General features: G+C 38.4%; 1 protein-coding gene across 1 annotated transcript in view; it reads right to left on the bottom strand.

The window, feature by feature from the left end:
- Positions 1-243: 243 nt before the first annotated feature.
- Positions 244-21,101, bottom strand: part of LOC124605687 (prolow-density lipoprotein receptor-related protein 1-like) — a 203,620-nt gene continuing 182,762 nt past the window's right edge. The window contains exons 7-11 of the mRNA XM_047137546.1: positions 18,061-18,247; positions 14,777-14,901; positions 10,665-10,784; positions 959-1,106; positions 244-853 (exon numbers count right to left, since the gene is read on the bottom strand). Coding sequence (XP_046993502.1) covers positions 748-853; positions 959-1,106; positions 10,665-10,784; positions 14,777-14,901; positions 18,061-18,247 — 686 coding nt within the window. The 3' untranslated portion in view covers positions 244-747. The remainder of the gene's footprint in view (positions 854-958; positions 1,107-10,664; positions 10,785-14,776; positions 14,902-18,060; positions 18,248-21,101) is intronic.

Here is a 21,101-nt window from a genome sequence, read left to right as displayed (position 1 = left end):
AACTCACAATTGCCAGAGAACAAATAAAATGCAACCATTTCATTCTGACATACAGTTCTAATTTGGTGTTAATAGTAACTGTTACACTGGAGGGGAAAATCAAAAATGCTTTCAGAGTAATGGAAGCTGGCTATTGATTGCTTGATGTAACTGATGATGGCATGATATTTCCACATTGTTTATTAATGTACATAATATACAAACAATTGTATGTAAAAATAATTTGTGATATGTTTAGGAAGTTTCATAAACCTGTGCTGAAAATATATTAAATTTACATATAAATACATTTATATATTACTTTACATATGTACATTTTTATGTTTTAAAATTATTACAATAACACATTTATATTAAGTAAAATAGTTTCATCTCATTTATGAACACACTGAGGAATAAGTATAGAATTCTTTGAGAAATAATGATAATTTACCCTGTGGGTTTAACATGTAACAACACCTCATTAATATAAAAAAATTACAAAAACAACTTACTATACAAGATAAAGTACATCATTTTTATATTACACAGAGTATTTACTTAGTCTCACATGTAATACTGTTCATTTTATTGTTCAAGAATTACCACAAACCTTAAATAGAGTAACACACATTAAGTATTTATGAAATTACATCTTTGGCATAGGGTGATCTTACAATTGGTGTCATAGCACAATTTACAACTAAAAGATGTAAAATATTTCTGATGGCTAAAAGATAACTTGAAAAGAAAATCACAGTTACAGTTTCACGATTGGTCATCAGTTGTCTGTGGACAAGCTTTCTCATCTGAAAGATCACCACAAGTGTCTTCTCCATCACAGACCTCCTCCCTCATAATGCATCGTCCATTACTGAAAATGAAAATTAAAAAATAAATGAATAAATAAAATGAAGCTGTGCTTGGAGAGTATCACCCTTTACTAATTTTTATTGCAACAGCAGATGCTTGTACTTACTTGCATTCCCACTCATGGCTCTTGCATTCCCCTCCACAACCAAATGGCTCATCTGATTTGTCAGAACAGTCTGCATAACCATCACAGAATTGTGACCGGGGAATGCACTGACCGTCAGTGCATGTAAACTGCTGGGGACTCGGGCATGCTATGAGAAGACAAAGTACCTGCTTCAATATAATTGATTGATGTTGAATTTAGTGAATGCTTTCTGGTTAGCTGTACAATGTCTCAATGATTTCAGATGGATGTTAGTAGTCATCTTACACAGGCCCTCTCAGGCAAGGATACAATGGTGATCATTCTCAGGTGTAATTGTGAGATGGTACTCCACATATATATGTACAATTGTTTCTACATCAAACAATTTTGGTATCTTTATTCCAATTTTTTCCTAGAGTTTTTACAGTTCTTTTCCTTTCTTCATATATGGTTCTTGTACGAGTTACTTTTCATTTTTCTATATTTTCGTTTACATTAAATATCTTTAATTCCTGGTTAAGGTTTCATTTCTTATTACATTTCTAAAGGTATATCCCACCATTCTTCTCAGGAAATTTTTAATGGATCTCTTCTTTTTCTTTAGAACCCACTCCTCACAACCAAACTATGGCATATGCACTGCAATTACTTTATAAATACTTTTTTTTTTTTTTTTTTTTTTTTTTGCAAGTGAAGCAGTTTTAACAAGAACTTCTAAGTGTGACAGATTAACACTTCTATGATGAGTAATGAAAGAAACAACAATCTATCAGAGGAAACTGTATGTAGTAAGTGACACAGAAACTGTTATATAACATTAAGAATATTACAGAGAAAGTAATCTACTTTAGACACATGTTTAAAATGAATGGCTAGATGAATAAAATAAATACTTGGCTATTACTGAGAAACATAATCAACATCCATCTACACAAGAGACGTCAAGATACACCTATGAAGGATATTTACAAAGTCTGAAGTAATAAAAAGCAACCATCTTATGGGAGAAGAGTACATTAAACTTGTAAGGTTTTGAAGCCAGAGAAATAAATGAGGCTGGAAGAAAGTGTATGGAGGGTTTAAAGCTCACAATATGACAGTAAAAAGACAGAAAAAAACAAAGGAAGAAGAGTCTAAGCTTAAAAAAATTGTAATTAATAATAAGAACTATGGTATTCCACAACAAATCAAATACGTTGGAAAGTAATTACTATCATTAGTGTTTAAAACATACACAAATACACATCCAGTTAGAAGAGTTCTTGATATTTGCACTTACAGAAATACACTCATCAAGACATATGATGGAAATCATTCAGTAATGTTTGTTAGTCTTTCATTAATTCAAGCAAATGTTGTATCATTCCTTATGTTTGCAATTGCCATATTAGAGGTTTATAGAGTATACATGGATAAAAAGAAGAAATCTTTTTACTTGAAGCAGTGTGAAAGAAAAAGTACATACAATTATCAGATACAGGCTGTTCTTAAAAGGTCATCATCTCTTAAGTGCACTGTACATAGACATGCCTAATTGTGAAGTTGAAAAAGTTACTTAGCTATTTACCATTTCTTTTTCCATTTATGGTATGCACCATCAATGACGACGACAGTTTCAGTTTCTGATAAATGTGTTACAAATTCATAATTGGTCTTTCACTAGGTGTTTCAAGAAATATCCAAAAATAATGAAAACTGGCACTGTAACAGCCTGCACTGTGTGTATTATTCAATTGAGTGATTGTTAAATGGATTTTGCCAATAGTAGTACTACTATAAAACTGTACTGAATACTTGGATATGTGCCACAGTACCAGGCCACCAGCCTGCTACACTTAAAATACTCCACCATGGCATCTGCACAAGCTGGCCACCAGAGGCCACCTGTGGTGGGCCACATGATTTGTGCACACGTAATGGCACACACCATACCATCTACCAGAGCCCTCCTCTCTTTATAAATGCAGTGGTGCAGGCAGTTGCTCTCATATTGTGTTCACACTTATCATTAGCAACTGCTTGTATTGGTAACTGGATTGTTTCTATGTTTATGTTATCAACTGTTTTTCGCTAGTATATGGAAGAAGAATAAACTTTAGTTCATTCTGGCTGTGCTGTTGTTTGTGTCTCACAGTACAATACAATTGGCAATGAGACTGTTGTTCACTTTCATGTACTCAGTCTACTTGGTTATTCCTTCAGTTGTTCTGTCTACTGAGACAGTGCTCCAATCTCTCCTCGAGAAGCAACAGGCTTTTATGGTTGCTATTACAAACTTGTCAGCCACATTGACTATCTAGGCCTCCACACCACTAGGGTATCCACTGCTCTCTACCACTTATGATGCAGCCAAAGACTGGGAAGCTTACAAGGAGCACCTGCAGCACAACTCCATTGCTTTTGGTGTCACTGACTCAAATGTGTGTAAGGCTGTGTTCCTTTCTTAGGTTTTGCTTAGAATCTACCAATTGTTGTGCCAGTTAGACCCACTCCAAGAACCTTTGTCACTTTCATTGGACAAAATGTGTAAGTTGTTGTCAAATTATCACCGTAAATGCATGCTTGTCACTGCAGCATGTATAGAGTTCTATGATTGCCTTAAACCGACCCACCAGTCCTATTGGGGTTTGGCAGTTGAATTCCACAGACTCGGTCACAAATTTCAGTTTGTTACTGATGCTTATCATGATTCCCATGCAATTTTTGTGTTCTGTATCATCTTCATTCAGTTGGTTCCCAACAAGCTGGTGTATCAATGCCCACTACAGTGTGAGAATCCATCTTTCGCTGAAGTGTTAAATACTGCTCAGTCTTTCAAGATATCACATGCAGCTGGTAATCTGATTGAGGCTTGGTATTACACTGCTGTGATGGCTTCCATTCCTGGTCATCACTCGTCAGTCAGTTTGTGGAAGAGAATATGGTAGCTGTACAAATTTGGCCTCTGCACCACACTGGACACTGATCTGCCAAACAACCACAACAAATACAGCAACAGCAGTTCACATCTTGGCCATGCCGTTTCATGCAGTATGACAGGGCTGCTTACCCTACGCATTGGGTGAGTTGCATTGACTGTAGGAATAAAGGACAGTCATCTCCTGCGGACATGGACACAGATGTTAACTGTATGTCTCCAGTGTTTATGAATCAAATATTTTATCAAAGTGTGACTGATGTACAAATTGCTCAGACTACAAGTTTATATGGATGCAGCTGTGACTTTACTGGATTTAATAACTTAAATGAATTTGGGATCTCCGGCATTGTCTACAGTTACTCGACCTTTGGCAAGTTACAATTAGCAGCATTTTCCAATTTAGGGCAATTTAAAGCTCCCACTATGTATAAATCAGTGGTTCATGTCTTGACTTTTGGTAGTGGATGATGCTAGCATCACAAATTTGATCTGGATGCTTTCAGCACTTCTGGTTTCTGCATTTCACATATGATGCACCTTGTTTCCGACCACGTCCCTTACCAGCCGTTAGATTCCTTGTGTTCCGAGTTCTTGTCTCTTTTTCTTGGATGGGCTAGGTTGTGCCACTAATTGTGCAGCCCACATTACCCTGAAACGTAAGGTGCAGCTGCACTTTTTCCATGTGCACCCTGTTCCATTGGCTTTGCATGATCAAGTGAAATCAAAATTGGACACACTGACATCATGGGGTCATACAGCCTATTACATTGGGTGAGTGGTCTATGCTCCTCATGATTGTTAAAAACTTTAATTGTCAGTTTCACCTGTGTGGCAACATTAAAATTTTAGTCAATGCTCAATCTATCATTGACACCTATCCTTTGCTCCGTCTGGACGAGTAATTGTCTAAATTCGGCAGAGGTCAATTTTTTCTCCAAACCTGATCTATCTGATGCCTATTTACAGGTTCCATCTGATGAGGATTCTAAATGGCTCCACATGATTAACATGCTCTTCAGGTTGTGCCAATATTAGAACTCCTACTCAGTATTGGTAGCACACCAGTGACACTTCAATTTGTCATGATGGGTGCATCCACAGAAGAGCACTTACATAACTTCTGCACCTTGTTCACACACAATCATACGTACAGCAGGGTTGAAGTGCAACTTGACCAAGTTACACTTTTTCAACCATCCATTGTGTATTTGGGGTTTGAGATTTCTCAGAATGGTGTTAAACCATTATGTCTTCATGTTGCCACAGTCACAGCTCTGACTCACCCTGCTAATGTCAAAGAACTCCAAGCATAAATCTATTATGATTACAAATTTATTCCAGGTGAATTTATGTTGTTCCATCCCCTCCACAAGTTGCTCTGCAAGAACAATCCTTTTCAGCAGACACTTGGCTGCATCTGCATCCACACTTTTGAAATCTAAAACCCATTATGCTCCTCATTTGGCTAGTAAACATCCTAGCCAATGCCTGCTTTTGGCTACAGATACCTCTCAGTATGAACTCATGGCCATTCACATACATCAATGTGAGGATGGTTCTACATGTTCAATGGCTTGTGAGACAAAGACATTCAACTCTGCTCAGCAGTGCTAAAGCCAAGTTGGAAAACAAATGCTTGCTATTATCTACACCTTCAGAAAGTTTCATGTACAGGTCTAATTTCCACTTCATTATTGACCACAAGTCGTTGGTTTCATTGTTTAATCCTTCTGCTTTGATGCCCAACAAGGCAGCACATCACCTCCAGTGCTGAGCCTCATTTCTGTCTCATTACAACTATGAAATACATTTTTGACCTCCCACACATCATGCCAATACTGATGCACTGTCCTGGCATCCAATGGGACTGGATCTTACTTTTGATCAGGATGAACTACTTCATTTTCACTCGGATGTTGAGGTGCAACCTACTGTGGAAGGGTTTCCTTTTATGGGCTCCAATATTGCAGCTGCTGTCACTGCCTAACTGCCTTTGTGACAAGTCGCTCACCTCATTCAGTGTGGTTGGTCTGCTAGGTCTCCTGGAAGGACTTCTGATCCTTTGTGTACCTATTTTGCCCCAGCACCTTTTGGTATTTGACAACGGTATTCTTTTAGCTATGGATGGGCTGTTGCCTAGGATTGTGATCCGAGCCACTCTATGGTGGACTGGGCTTAGCTTCTACATCAGGGACATTGAGGGGTCTCATGTACCAATTTGGCCCAGCATCAGTGATGACCTTGTATATCTTGTGGTGGTCTGCTCTTAGTGTGTTACCCAACAGGCAGTGTCATGGGAGACACTCTCTCTATGACCTGCACTGCTGCATCTATGGGAATGCATCCAAGCTGATTTCCTAGGCCCCCTCCTACATTCTTACAGGTTGTTCGTTATCAGTGCTTTCTCTATATTTCTATACATCATCTGTTCTCATTCAGCATCAGCAACTATGATTCAGGAACTTTACAAAATGTTTCCTTCTGATGGCTAATGGTGGTCCATAGTTTATGTCTCATGTCTTCCACGATTTGTGTGTCATCGAACGATTACTTATGTGACTGCTCCTACTTTTCACCCCCAAACTAATTATCTTATCCACACATTCAAGGTTCAAATGAAGCACTATGTCACCAACACATCTATGGATGACACCTTGACACATTTCTTTAGGTCCTACAGTTTATAGCAGTGGGGCCTCTGAGTCCAACCCAGATCCTCTATGTTCAGCAGCCATGCACCCTCCAGCCACTCCACCAACACTAGTTGGCATGGCCTCATTGCGGTTCACTCCAGGTTCCACAGTCTTGGCTCATGGGTTTAGCTACCAACCAAAGTGGATTACAGCTATGATCCACAGCTGCTGAGGCTGCAACCAATGTATGGTGCACACTAGTGATGGGCTGGTAGCATGCCACCACAGCCAGCTGGGTCCCAATGCCTCAGTGAGGGCCATGGGACCACTGCAGCCTCCTCAGCACCTGTCCTGGCCTTGCGGGATGTCCCTTCTCCAGAGATGGATTTGCCCTCATTGTGGATGTTGCCATCTCTTGCCTGCCTTATAGAGTCCAGTCTACCCGGGAGCTGCTGCCTGGCCTTCCAGTGATGTTTTGCTGCCACCAACAATCCTGCCACTGGTCATGCCAATGCCTTTGGATCCTTCAACACTGGTGTCCCCTGTGCCCTCACCTGAGTGGCTGGCACCTTCACCATCAGCGCAGTCCCACTTTGTTGAGGGAGATGGCATCAAGATGCTACCAGTGCCTTGTCACCAGTCCTTCCATTGGTACTGCAGCCCGTGACCAAGGCCACACAACTTATGCCCCTACTCACTGGTTCTGGCCCACAATCTTCTTCCACCACTGACATCACCTGTGGCATCTTCCACCAAGGCCATGGATGTTTCAACAGTCACCCCAATGCCCGCATCGGCAGAATGTCCTTTCTCCAATAGGGGTGGGTGCTATAACCCTGTGTGTAACACTTTGATGAGCATTACAGTAGCAGGCCACCATCATGCTACACTTTGAATATTCTGTCACTGGCATGTGCGTGTGTCAGCCATTGGAGGTTGCCTGCGGTGAGTCACTTGACACACACACATGGCATGGCATGTGATGCACCATCTACCAGAGCCCTTCTCTTTATAAGTGCAATAAAGCAGGCACTCGTCCTCATAGTGTGTTCATACTTATTGTCAGCAACTACTTTTATCAGTACCTGGTTTGTTTATGCTTTTGTGTCTACATTCTCATCCGTTGTTGGAAGAAGAATAAACTTTGTTCATTGTCGCCATGCTGGTATTTGTGTCTTACAGTATGATACAGATACACAAATGCAGACTGACAAATTCCAAAAGAAATATATCATATAGTGTAAGATCTGATAAATATGGAGGCTAGCCAAGAGGGTTACAGCCATGCCCAGTGTGTTTCATCATTTACTAAGACTTAACATGTTTCACAAGCCTTCAGGCATTTCATTGAAAATGGGAATGTAACTCTGTACAGTTGTAGCAAAAAGTCATTTCTGTTACTCATTTCTCATATGAAGGAGTTGATCAAACATCAGTGTGCTCTGCATTTCTTCACTGCATGTTGGGGTTCATGTACGTCTTTTATCATAGAAGTGGCTAATCAGTTCCTCAGGCAGGAATACTGCAGTCACCTAGCCACCTGTAGCCTTACTGGAAAATACTGATACTTATATAAAGCAGCCTTCCATTATTTCAGTATATTCACATTTCTCCAGTGCCCGACTCTGCTGATGGTTATATCTGTAAGAGCTTTAACATACAAGAACCAGCACAACATTTTCCTTGCTACTAGATTTGGCATGCCTTTTTTTATGATTCGCTCTAAGTGTATCTAGTGCAAAACTGTCTTGTATGTTTTCTCTACAGTCATCAAAATGCTCAGGATTTTTGCCTTACACAAAGATCCTAATTTTGAAGTCTTTTAAAACCATCAGTTTATATTCCTAAATGGCAGATATTGCTGAATTGCACATAAATCTTTTGGATCTGCCTTCACATTAAGCTTGATAAGCATACTATTAGTAGCCCATCATAAACTGATAAAGTTAATGTTGCTGATGGTGTATGCTATCATTTAAGGTAAACAAGAGTCTTATTAAGTCCATACATGACAGTTCTCTTGTGATTGGTCCACATTTATCTCTGACTTGCCTATGGCGAATGCATTGTGGGTAAAATGTAATTAGTATTTATGTTGTTACAGTTTGTAATGGATGTTGTTTTGTAAGAGTACTTTTTAACTGGATGCACTCAAACAATATGAAGTAACAGAGGACATGAACTCTTTTAATTAGGCATTTCATTTTTGTTATTTTATTGCCAACTCTATTATGGCTAGGAAAAGGTAGCTAAGAATTTTATATTAATGAATTTGAGGTTATGTTTGATGTAACTAAATAAATGCAGTTTCCGTTTTGCCATATGAGATGCACACAGACGTAATGAAAAAACCAGTAATACAATAATGGAATACCTGAGGATTAACAGGTCAACAATATTAGAAAAATTATGCATTTTGTTAAGTATATTTTTCTCAGTAATATGTTAAAAGTGTTATTCGTTGAGGACAGGAGGCAAAGAAATTAATTACTTTATATATGAAGTGTTTTTCTTGTAAATGCTACTGAAGAGTAGTTGGGATAATGCATCAGATACTTCCTTAAAAATATATCTTTAACCTGGAAAATTATCAAAAGTCAATGTCACCAATAACATATTTTGGAAGATGACAGACCATACAGTTTCGTCTAACCATACTGATGTGCCATTAAATCTGAATAAAACTGAATCAATCTAAACTTGTGTTGTAAATTTTATGCTAAGATAGTTAAGGTCGAAAGAACTGAAATATTTTACACCACAGGGTACTAATTTACATCATTGTACAGTTAGTTATATGCGATTGATTAACATTTGAATGCATGTTATTTATGTTGCTGTGTATCTTGTCGATGCCATACTGGAAAGTGAGAATGGTTTTTCTGTACTAAGCTACATCTGAGAAATATATCAACTCTGATTCTCATTAAAAAGGAAGAGAAGGTTATGTTGTGGAAAGTGGAAAATAATTTTTATGCACTCTTGTCAGTCAAGTTCATTATTTACAGTTACTACTCGACTCAAAAAAAAAAAAAACTTCAATATTTTTGGCTACACTTCACAGTCACAGAGAGGGCAGAGTTTTATAAAAAGTATAATTTGACATAGTGGGAACAGAATTCAGGTTTTATTCATATACTGGTTTGAAGTTTACAAAACAGTCAACGGAATACTGAAGAAACATTAAGCATCAGTATTAAGAACCATACATTGTAATGAGGGTAAAAGTAAATTTCACAGCTGAATGCAATTCAATTGAAAAAGGAGTATCAAATATGACAAACAGGTGTATATATAGTCATTCCATTGAGGCATGGCAAAATGATCCTCAAAAGACGTGAATTTTTTCTGTATGACAATCACAATAATTTGAACATAAACTGACTGAAATGAGGTTAGCTGTGGAATAATTTACTGGTCTTAGAGTTATGACATGGAGAATAGAGAACAGGTGCAATAACTAAATTGTAAGATAAAAATTGAGGTTAATGTGCAACTTTTTTTTCCCAGGAAACAGACAACATAATGTGTTTCAGTTTTGGCTTTACAGTTTCAGGAAAAATGACTAGAGAAACAAATCTGGCTTGCAGCCTACAAATTACACATTATTATACTAACTAATGCAGTTAAAAAGTTAACAACAAAGGCAAATATTATGGAACTCATATTTAAGATGAGGATAAAAATTCTAATAATGACTCACAGGAATAAATTAGTTAGTGCTCTGTATCTTCTAAGTGCTTCATTATATTTAATTTTTCTACCGTGGATTTATTTTTTTCTACACATGGATATGACAGGAATATGACATTAGAGCTCATTTACTATGATTACTGAATTGTTTTATTTAGTCTTCTGATACAATGAGATATGAACATTACACTAGTATAAATACAAAATTGGTTATGTGATGAAGGAACTCTTACAATCTAAATATGATATGCTACATAAGAAGTCTATTTTACTGTGATTACAGACACACATGATGACATTCATCATAAAGAGAGATTCAACTACTTCTAGGCAATCTTTAAAATTAAAACTGTCGTCTTTAATATGTGGATCACTACACAGTTTTTCTAGAAGTAGAACGTCAGTTTACAAAGTCTGTATGCCTATATTTATGATACTGTTCACTCTATTACAGGGATATCTGAGGTAACTGTTTTACCTATTGTGCAATTGAGCTCATCAGAGCCATCCCAGCAGTCTATTACACCATCACACTTCTTCCTTGTTGGAAGGCAGGATGTACTATTCCCACAATGAAAGTTCGACTCTAGATTGCATTCTGAAAGAAGAAAACAATCATTACTCTTTGCTCACTTTTGTCACATTAAAAGAGAAGCATATTTCAATAATTTCAATATTTTTATAGAGTATATTATGCGATTTTTATCGGTGAGTGTTTATATTTTATTACCTGTCTGTTATTAACAAGTGTAAACCTAATCAAAACAAATATTTCTCAATTTTATGACGCTGCAAATTTGACACAGGATCTGCTGAGTGTTTAGTGTCTGATTTAAAGCTATCCAAAATTTATAGTTAAGAACATGACTATACAGGTATTTTGGACCAATGGTGTCATATTTTGTACTTCCTATGTATTAGTACTCAACGGTGTGATAGTGACATAATATGCATTCTTGTCTGTGGATCCACTTCTCGTTTTATTTGCTTCTTACACCATTTTTCCCAAACTTGAGCATTATATTTTATCTGTCTGTGGTAAGATTTTATGGGACCAAACTGCTGAGGTTATCGGTCCCTAATCTTAAACACTACTTAATCTAACTTAAACTAACTTACGCTAAGGACAACACACACTCATGCACGAGGGAGGACTAGAACCTCTGATGGAGGGAGCCACATGGACCATGACAAGACGCCTCAGAATGCGCAGCTACCCTGCGCACTTCTTTAGCATTATAAAATCATAGGCACCTTGCAGTAAATGATTTTCTTTTTGTAAAGTCCAGTCTTCAACAATGAACAATTTTTTGACTGAAGACTTTTCTCTCCAGTGTCTCTGAACCACATTTCTACTACTTCATCTAACTCTGACATAAGAGAAATAATGTAAGAAGCAAATTACATTTGATGGTGTGCACACAAGAAAGCATCAGTATTGTAAGTGAAGGAGTTGTTTTTCTAATCTTTATTTTTTTACATGTGTAAACATGTAATTTTGGAGTGCTGCAATCATGTCCAGTCTGGACGACAGAGGGTATATTCTGTGAAAAATAAAAACCATTGCAAATTGCACATGGAATTCATACTGCATTATGAAAGCTATTCATCAAGATGACTACGTCAAGTTCCATCTTTGACAGCATATCAATTTATAGCATTTTTCATTTGCTACTAGAAGTCATTATTTACTCCTTAAATACTTTTCTGTAACAAATACTTATAATCTCTGTGTTACAGAGAAAACTGTCTACCTGAACTGATACAGTGTATGATATGTGTAACTGATTATGACTAACTCATATTCTCTCAGAGCAACTGGTGAAGTTAATAGTTAAGTGTTTCCCTCCCCTCCATGAAAACCATTTTGGAGAGTCACATCACTGGACTTGAATTTAGTGAACTGTTGTCATATCTTTCATACATCCTCAGTAATAATAATAACTTCCTGTCAGATTAAAACTGTGTGCTAGACTGGGACTTGAATCTGGAATGTAGGAGATGAGGTAATTGTGGAAGTAAAGCTGTGAGACAATGTGAGTGATGCTTAGATAGCTCAGTCAGTAGAGCATTTCCCCATGAAAGGCTAAGGCTCCAGGTTGAAGTCCTGATTCAGCAAACAGCAACATTAGAGGAAAGAAATGGAAAGTATATTAGCAAAATAGGGTGTAGTAAAAAGAAACCAGTATTTCATATGTTCTTATTTGATATACATTTATCACCTGCAAGGGGATACCTGATTTTATAATTATTTTGCTTTTGTCAATTCCATGTTAAGCATTTATTTGCTGTCTCTTAGAATTTTATTTTCAGTAAAAGTGAGCAAGTAAATGAAGCTGCACATTTGGATCCTTCAGGCACACACACCAGATCTTATAAGAAGCACATTATCAACTCTGGTGAAAAGAGCAATATGCAAAAGACAGAATAAGAAAGGAAACATGTTTGCATCTTTTAAGCTGAGACCATTTTAGGATAGGAAATGACTGCTTCCAGTTGTTGCCTGACAACTTTGTTGAAGCAATTTCTGAAATATTATCTTCTGAAATTCATACACATTTGGGATATACACTGCCTCCAGACAGAAAGTACAAAGGGCTATAAAAAAATCGTTTTTTGAGGTGGACAGCTTCCATGAAAAGTTTCCTTGTACTGATCTCTGGGTTTAGGCAAGCATGGCATTCTGTCTGAAAGATACAGAATGCATGACATAATCAGGATATGAACACAGCAAACTGTTCTAGATGTCTCCACTTATTAACTGATTATAGTAACAGAATTCATCTTAAGTTATTTCCAAATTATTTGATTGGAATTAACTTTTACAAACATTTCCCTGTCTATCAAATTAAAGCACCACTTTATAGTCACTGTTTCAAAGGCAGTGATATAAATTAGTGTGGGAAAGATGCTATGAAACATTTATTTCACGACGTAAGTGCAGATGTCATATTAGGCCACAGAGATATGACTCCTTTGTTTCTAGATAATAGCAAATATATGTATATGAAGATGGTATCTATTCTTTCGGACATGTCAGAAAGAACAAATACCGTCGGTAACCATGCAGCTCATTAGAAATGAAATTACAATGAAATGAATACCCCCAGCTGCATACAGTCATTGATATAAGTCAACAGGGACAGCTGAAAATGTGTGCCCCGACCGGGACTCGAACCCAGGAACTTCTGCTTACATGGCAGACACTCTAACCATCTGAGCCACAGAGGACACAGAGCATAGAGCAACTGCAGGGACTTATCTCTGGCATGCCTCCCGCGAGACTCACATTCCCAACTTATTGTCCCACACTATATTCATAGTGCCCCTGCCCATTATATTCATTACTCGCAGTTTTTTGCCGATTCCCATAAGATTTCAGGCACTGTTTGTGCATCCACACAGAAGAAGATGGTCAAACGGTGCTCTCCTTTGTTGCTCTAAAAGAATTTAATCATATAATATTTTTACGTACGATAAAAATCGATGCGTAAGTGCTTGGCCTCATTCATAACGCTGGTAAACATGTTTCGACGCGAAATTGCTGCTATGTTTGTATGCTCATGGACGAGCGTGTATCAGCCGCAATTGTTAAATCCGCACGATCTATCATAGAAATGCTAGAACTAATAGTGGCCAATACTGCCGGACTTCCCCCTAAGTCTTTTCTCACTCCATACACAGTTTTCGGCCATTATTATTGTTTGTGTCATGAGCTCCCAGCAACACTGGCTATTGTGTTACATGTATACATTGTGTTACACACATACATTATTCTTATAGACTATAGATAATTTATATGGCAAAACATCGTTTGCCTGGTGAGCTGTAACACAAAGAATTTTCAGAGGTGGAACGTAGTTCGTCAGGTATAGCTAGTCTATATACATAAAAGGCTCACCGGCCTTTTGACCACCTTCTTCTGTGTGGATGCACAAACAGTGCCTGAACTCTTACAGAAATCGGCAAAAAAGCCGCGAGTAATGAGTACAATGGGCAGGGGCGCTATGAATATAGTGCAGGACAGTAAGTTGGGAATGTGGGTCTCATGGGAGGTGTGCCAGAGATAAGTCCCTGCAGTTGCACTATCCTCTGTGTCCTTGGTGGCTCAGATGGATAGAGCATCTGCCATGTAAGCAGGAGATCCTGCGTATGAGTCCTGGTCAGGGCACACATTTTCCACTGTCCCCATTGACTTATATCAACGCCTGTATGCAGCTAGGGGTATTCATTTCATTGTAATTGCAAATATATGTTTAAAACAGGTATATTTTTGGAAAAGATCTTATGTATCCTGTAATTGCAAATATATGTTTAAAACAGGTATATTTTCGGAAAAGATCTTGTGTATCCTACTCAAAATAAAACAAGAGCACTAGGTACAAACTATATCATATTGAGAATAATGTAACAGCATGGTAAACAAATTCCACAATAATTTGTGTCAGCTAACTAACAACTGTGTCCCAGTCACAGTGATATATTCATTAGATTTCGAAAGTTACAAAATTTTTATAGATCAATTTAACTGCAGTACAGTACTGAATAAAAATGGTCAATAAAAGGCATAATAAATGAGAAAATACTCACCACAATCATATTCATCTGTGTGATCATAACAATTCATATGACCATCACATCTCTTCACTTCAGGAATACACAGTTGATTTGCACATTGCCATTCACTGGGCAAGCAGAAAGAATCATCAATGCACCTAGAAACAAGGTTTGTGTATAAGACAGGTAATCTTACAAGTTTGTAGGAGAATTTTGGACCTAGGAAACCATCCATTTATGCTGTCATTTAAAGTGTTACTGGCACATATGTAATTTATCTATCTTCAAGAGTAATACATACTAAAGAAGATCAAGCTTCAAAATTTATTTTTATGTTTACTTTAGTCCTATGATACATAACAAATTTGAAAATAATTAAGACAGAAAGTATAATTACCCTTCCAAACAAAGGGCAAGGTGAGTTATCAAGCAATTTCTCCCTCTTGAGCTTCCAAAATTTCTTGCTCACTCAAGAGACATGATGTACTTGTAGCATAATTACAGCAAACTGTGAAACCTAAGGAGTACATATGAGCAAACCAAGTTGACACTCAATGCCGTGGCTGATGGGAGGAACTATAAATGGGAAACGCCTTTATGGTGGCTGCCACCAATCATCGCACCAAGTGTCAACTTAGTTTGCGAGTATAGTACATGGACGAAATTATGTCAATGCAATCGTTCTGGTTCCAACATTCAGTACAGCAGCTGTTATGTTCACTAATGTTTCTTTCAAAATAATTCTAGAAATTGATAGCAGAAAGCAGCACTAGTCAATGGATGGATAGCAAGACATCTGTACATTATTCTCATGTACAAGACCAGTTTCTGAGTGATAGATGGCTCACATGTTGAGTAAATTGTACCCAACCAACACTTGAATACAGTCTTTTTAATATAAAGTTGCGGCCCGAGCTACGATTGGGTTTGGTCTACAAAGTGTTAAAGCTTGGTTACATGCAATGTTGGCATCTTACTGGCTGCCTGAGTCTATGGAGATGAGTGCCCAAAACAGGAAGTGGCTTAAAGAGCTTGCTGTCATGTGCCCTTACCACCACCACCACCACCACCACCACCACCACCAATATTCTCAAATTAAGATAGAGACATTATGTGTGGGAGTTGCTTATATTAAGTGTATTATTCCTGCAATTTTTCTTCATTTTTCACAAATTTTAGGCAGTTGTGAATGCTATATTTCATAGAATGATAAACATATTTGAGGTAAAAATGAAAAATTCAACCAAGCAAACTAGAAAAATTACAAGGTGTTCTCACTAAACCCAATGCCATTCTCCATTGCCCTCCTAACCTATGCAGCATCATCACATTCTCAGCCAATTAGTCCTCCCCAGGGGTTCCTACCACTGAAATTGTTCCCACTATAAAATCTGCTCCAGGCACTCATCTATTACCTCACTTTCAGCTTATTATGAAGCATTGTAGAGGTTAAAATCTTTCAACCAGTGACAAACTTATATGCCTACCTCAGGGGTATATACAGTGTTCACATGGTTCATGTAAATACTGTTTTTCATAATTGACAACCTTTTCTTGCTGATGATTTAATTGTCGTAAATTTGTCTGGTTGACATGAATTGAATGTTAACTTATCACGCAAGGGCTTCTTTTTGCATGCATCTTGCGTCTTCCCTTGGAGATGTTTAGTTGTCAGTCTCAATGATTGGCCAATCAAAACATTCATCTGTCACATGTATAAGGGCATTAAAAAAGAAAAGAGATGGAGGCATAATTACAGAAACTAGTACCTATATGTTAGAAGTATTGACCCCAGTTTTTGAGACACTTGTCCCACTGTGACACAAGGTGGTGAATGGCTGTCTCATGAAATTCCCGTGCCTGCGATGTTAACCAGTTCCACACATACAGCTGGACGTCGTCATCAGAGGTGAATTGTTTGCCTCTCAGAGCCTTTTTAAGAGGACCAAAATGGCATAATCACAGGAAGAGAAGTCTGGACTGTATGGAAGGAGGCTCAGAACCTCCCATTTGAATTTCTGCAGGAGTGCCACAACTGTGTTAACCATATGAGGCTTTGCATTGTTGTGGAGCAGAATGGCCCCACTGGCGAGATTGCCTGGTCATTTTAATTTGATCACTTGGTGAAGGGTGGTCAAGGTTTGCGAGTAATGCTGGGCACTCACTGCTGTCCCATGATGCCGGAAGTGAGTCAGAAGGGGGCCATCTTGGCCAAAGAAGTACGTGAGCATAACCTTTCCTGCACTCTTGTGGATGGCCTTGGCATATTTTGGTGGTGGTGACCCTGGATGCTTCCACTAGAGACTTTGTTGTTTTGATTCTGATTCAAAGTGATGACACCGTGACTCATCTCCAGCCACCACTCCTACCAGGAACACATTCCCTTCCTGAGCATAATGCTGCAGATGACCAAGACAATGGGCCATTGAACTTGCTTCCTGGTGTGGTTGAAGACTGTGGGGCACCCACTGGGCACACACTTGGTGCATGTGCAGTTGTTCCTTCTTGATAGTGTGAACACTTCCAACGCTCAATCCCACCATGATGGGTATAGCTTTCACTGTCATTCAGCGGTCCTGCGTAATGAGTGCATCCACCAGCTGGATAATGTCATCAATAATACAGTGTGGTGCTCCAGACCGTGTGTCATCAGCTAATGACACTCGTCCCTCCCTGAAGCACTTGTGCCATGCCTTGACCCTTGCAAGGGACAAGGGGTGTTCGCCATAGACTTGTGACATTTGTCGATGAGTGTCCTTCCCTCCTGCTCCTTCCTAACAAGACCTCTTTGCTCTTGCATCAATGCCTCCATGTCACTGTTTCCAATGTGACTGGCAGCATTGAACGATTGATGCACGCTGCTGCTGCTAACTCCGTATAGTCACGTGACGTGCACGCGTGCCCTCTAGCAACGGACTGTGAACTTCCACACTCTGGTAGGAACCACACCTCATTACACATGCCACAATATTACACTCCTGTCACTGGTTGGAACATTCCAGACTCCAGCTCATTTCTTTTTGAATGCCCCTTATCGAACACATGTTAAATTAATGGTGCACATTCACAAGTTTGTAGTAGGGCAGTTGAGTTCAATTTGACTTTAAAAGTACCGGTATGAGCGGCAACTAAATTTTTAAGCCGACATTAGGAAATGGCAGGTTTGTAAGATGAACCACATGGAATTTCATTACAATTAATACAGTGAGTGGTGCAGCAGTCTGATGACATGCCGTTGTTGTAAATAGACCACAGAACCTTGGAGCATATATTTCTATGTTGCTTATGGGTTCTAGTTTGATGTAAGAAGCAGGTACCTGAAGGCATCGATGTCCAACTTGTAGCACACCTCTGTGCCCAGCTGACAGAGTCCACCACAACCAGTTGGGTCCGAGGGATCACTGGGTGTTCTGCATAGGGGCAGCGTCTCCGTGCCTAGGGCGACGCACACCTCTCCTGGCCGACACTCATCACAATGGCGAGCATCATTCCCAGCTGACAGGTCTGTGACAAAAGTACGCTAAATTAACATCACTGTAGAGCACTTTTGGAAAAATTCTAGTTTATGACCCATCTAGTCATCAACACTTCAAAAAATCTGTACAGATAAGTGCCCAACAACAACCCAATAAATGATACAGTGTGTAAAGACAAATATTAAAAGCTTTTTTTTTTTTTTTTTTTTTTTTTTTTTTTTTTTTTTTTTTTTTTTTTTTGACTGTTCATTGCATGGCTCATATCTAACAGGTAGACCAATTCTGCCCATAACCAATCTAGTGACAGCAAGAACATTTGCTGTGATGGGGTGTTGCAAGGCTTCAAGGTTCTGGAGTAAAGGTGGACATTAAAGCTGTCCTCGAGTGTAATCCTGCAAGAAAAATTGCACAGTGTCAGTTCTGGTGCCCATAGTAGCCACAAGAGTTGTCACAACATGGCCTATCCAGTGACATGATGACATTTCATTCATGTAATCTCTTACACAATTGTGGAAATGTGGAGGAGTGCCATCTGGTTGGAAGATGAAATCCTCACTATCATTTTCAAGTTTGGGCATGATTCACAATGGCAGCATGCCAAGGTAGGTGATATGATTACTGATATTTCTTTCAATGAAGAAGAAGGGTCCATAGACTGTCTTGTTGGACATGACACAGAAAATTGCAATACTGGATGTGTGGGACAGTTGCATATGTATACTGTCCCCCACATACATGTGATGTTGACTTTACCTGAAAGATGAAGTTGTTTTTCATCACTGAAGATTAATTTGCTTGAAAGGTCATTTTTCATACCAATGCAGAATTGCAGAAGAGTCAATTTGTCATCAGCAATACCATATCCATCACACGATCCACTGTCTGTCTGTCTGTCTGTCTGTCATGCTTGGATGGTCTAAGCATTTTGCATCACACAAAAAAGCTCCCTCCCTGAATTTATTTTACCACATCAGTATGCTGTTGTAAATTGATTATGTCTTGTGAAATCTGACATGGAAAGCTCTTTGCACGCTTTCTACTGAGAGGCATTTGGCAAATTCTAGCACATGAACATTCACAACATTCCTGGAACTTGCTTTAAATGTTCAGCAACATAACATTTGCACTTCATAGAGCAAAATCATATGAGTAGCACAGGTGCAAAAACCACTAATGGCACGATAAGGAAAACTGAGATAATCAAGAAAAACTCATCCCATCCAAACTATTAATGGTAAAGACATCATTTCTTTTCTAAAAATAAGTAAAAAATAATTACACAAAATTAATGACTGAAATCTGCAGGTATCTTTTATGTGAAGTGAAATATTGACTTAGAAGTTTTTGCAGTTAGTGGTTTTGCAAATGTATCAGTCCAATTACAAAACAAACATTCAGTTGCAAAATTTGATGTTTGGTGATATATCAGGAATGACAGAAAGGTGAAATTTAATTATTGCGAGTATAAACAGAATACATTTTATTTCAAGGAGAAGTCTGAAAATTCTACAAAATTGGCATATAAAATTATGAAGGAGACATCATTTTACCAGGTATTACTGACTTACTTAACGTAAAAAAGAGAACAGACATGAATGCTCAACATCAGGTTTTTAAGAAAAAAATACACCATCACATTTTTGACATCACAAGATATTGTAGAAAATAAAATAAGCTGCAAATTGCATCTTAGTAAAACATCAACAAAATTTTAGAAAGTAATAAAATTGGCCAAAAGTTACAACTTAGTTAACACAGCAACAAAAAGCTCTAGACCATGAAATCATTTGAAAACTGCTTTTAAGTGAAATTGACCCCAACACTGCCCATCAACTCAAAATCGCTTCTGTCATCTTTAGATGCTGACAACGGCAGGAGCGACTCTAGTAGTGCCTTCCCGCTCATCTAACACCTCAGTGTAGAATCTGAGTTTGTCGTTGGTCGCCAAACCTTCACCAGAGTGGAGCTCCAAAATCTTTTTGACAACTTTGAGTTTGCCTTCTGGAAGTTTTACATGATCTGTGACTGGTGTTGGGCCATTTCCTTAGCTGAAATTTTTTCCTCTCTTCAGGATGCTCTTCCTGTTTCCAGCTTCAAAATTGTAGAAGGGCTCTCCACAAACTAGACAAATCATTTTGTTGTTGATTTTTGTGTACATCAGTTTTTTGGCTTCTTGAATCTGGAAATGCCAGTCACCAGTAACTTTCACTAATCCTTCCATGTATGTCATAACAATTAGTGTCAACACAGTATTCATTTCATAACATTGCTTTAACAATACTTCTCATGTTATTACCTTTCTGTTTTGGAAACATTACTTTTCCACTGACCAAGACACCTCTTCCTTTTCTGTAAGGGACCTCCACTCTTGGTCTCATTCTGGTCATTTGCAAGTACAACGACGGATTCGACTTCTTGCAGTATTCGTCCTGTTTCAATTACTCCCATTTCATTTGCCATCATCTGCATTTAAACCATCCACAAAATCACTTGTTTTCTTCAAAACACTCATGCAGATACCTCAACAAACATCCCATTGACCAGCTGAACTGTGCTTCCCAGCACATATTTCAACAATGCAATGGCATTGAGAGCTCCATAGTTGTGTACGTGTTCACTACACTGGCAGCCAAACTAAATCTAGACAAAAAGAATATCCCTTTGAATTGTAACAAACTGAAAGGTGACTTTGAATGTGTAGATTGGTAGGTTTTATATCCTTGCAGCTGGACATAGCACGGCGCCCGCCATGTCTATTGAACTTTGCGGGTTTTGTAGATGTTTGACATTAAGTGAGCTGTGTGCCCAAAGACAATGCAGTCTGCAGCTTTTGCAACCAAACACAATTTTCTACAGCCAATTTCAATAGTTTACAGTACATT

This window comes from Schistocerca americana, chromosome 1 (assembly GCF_021461395.2).
Source record: "Schistocerca americana isolate TAMUIC-IGC-003095 chromosome 1, iqSchAmer2.1, whole genome shotgun sequence".
Taxonomy (NCBI): Eukaryota; Metazoa; Arthropoda; class Insecta; order Orthoptera; family Acrididae; genus Schistocerca; species Schistocerca americana.
This window is presented reverse-complemented; position numbering and strand designations above follow the sequence as displayed.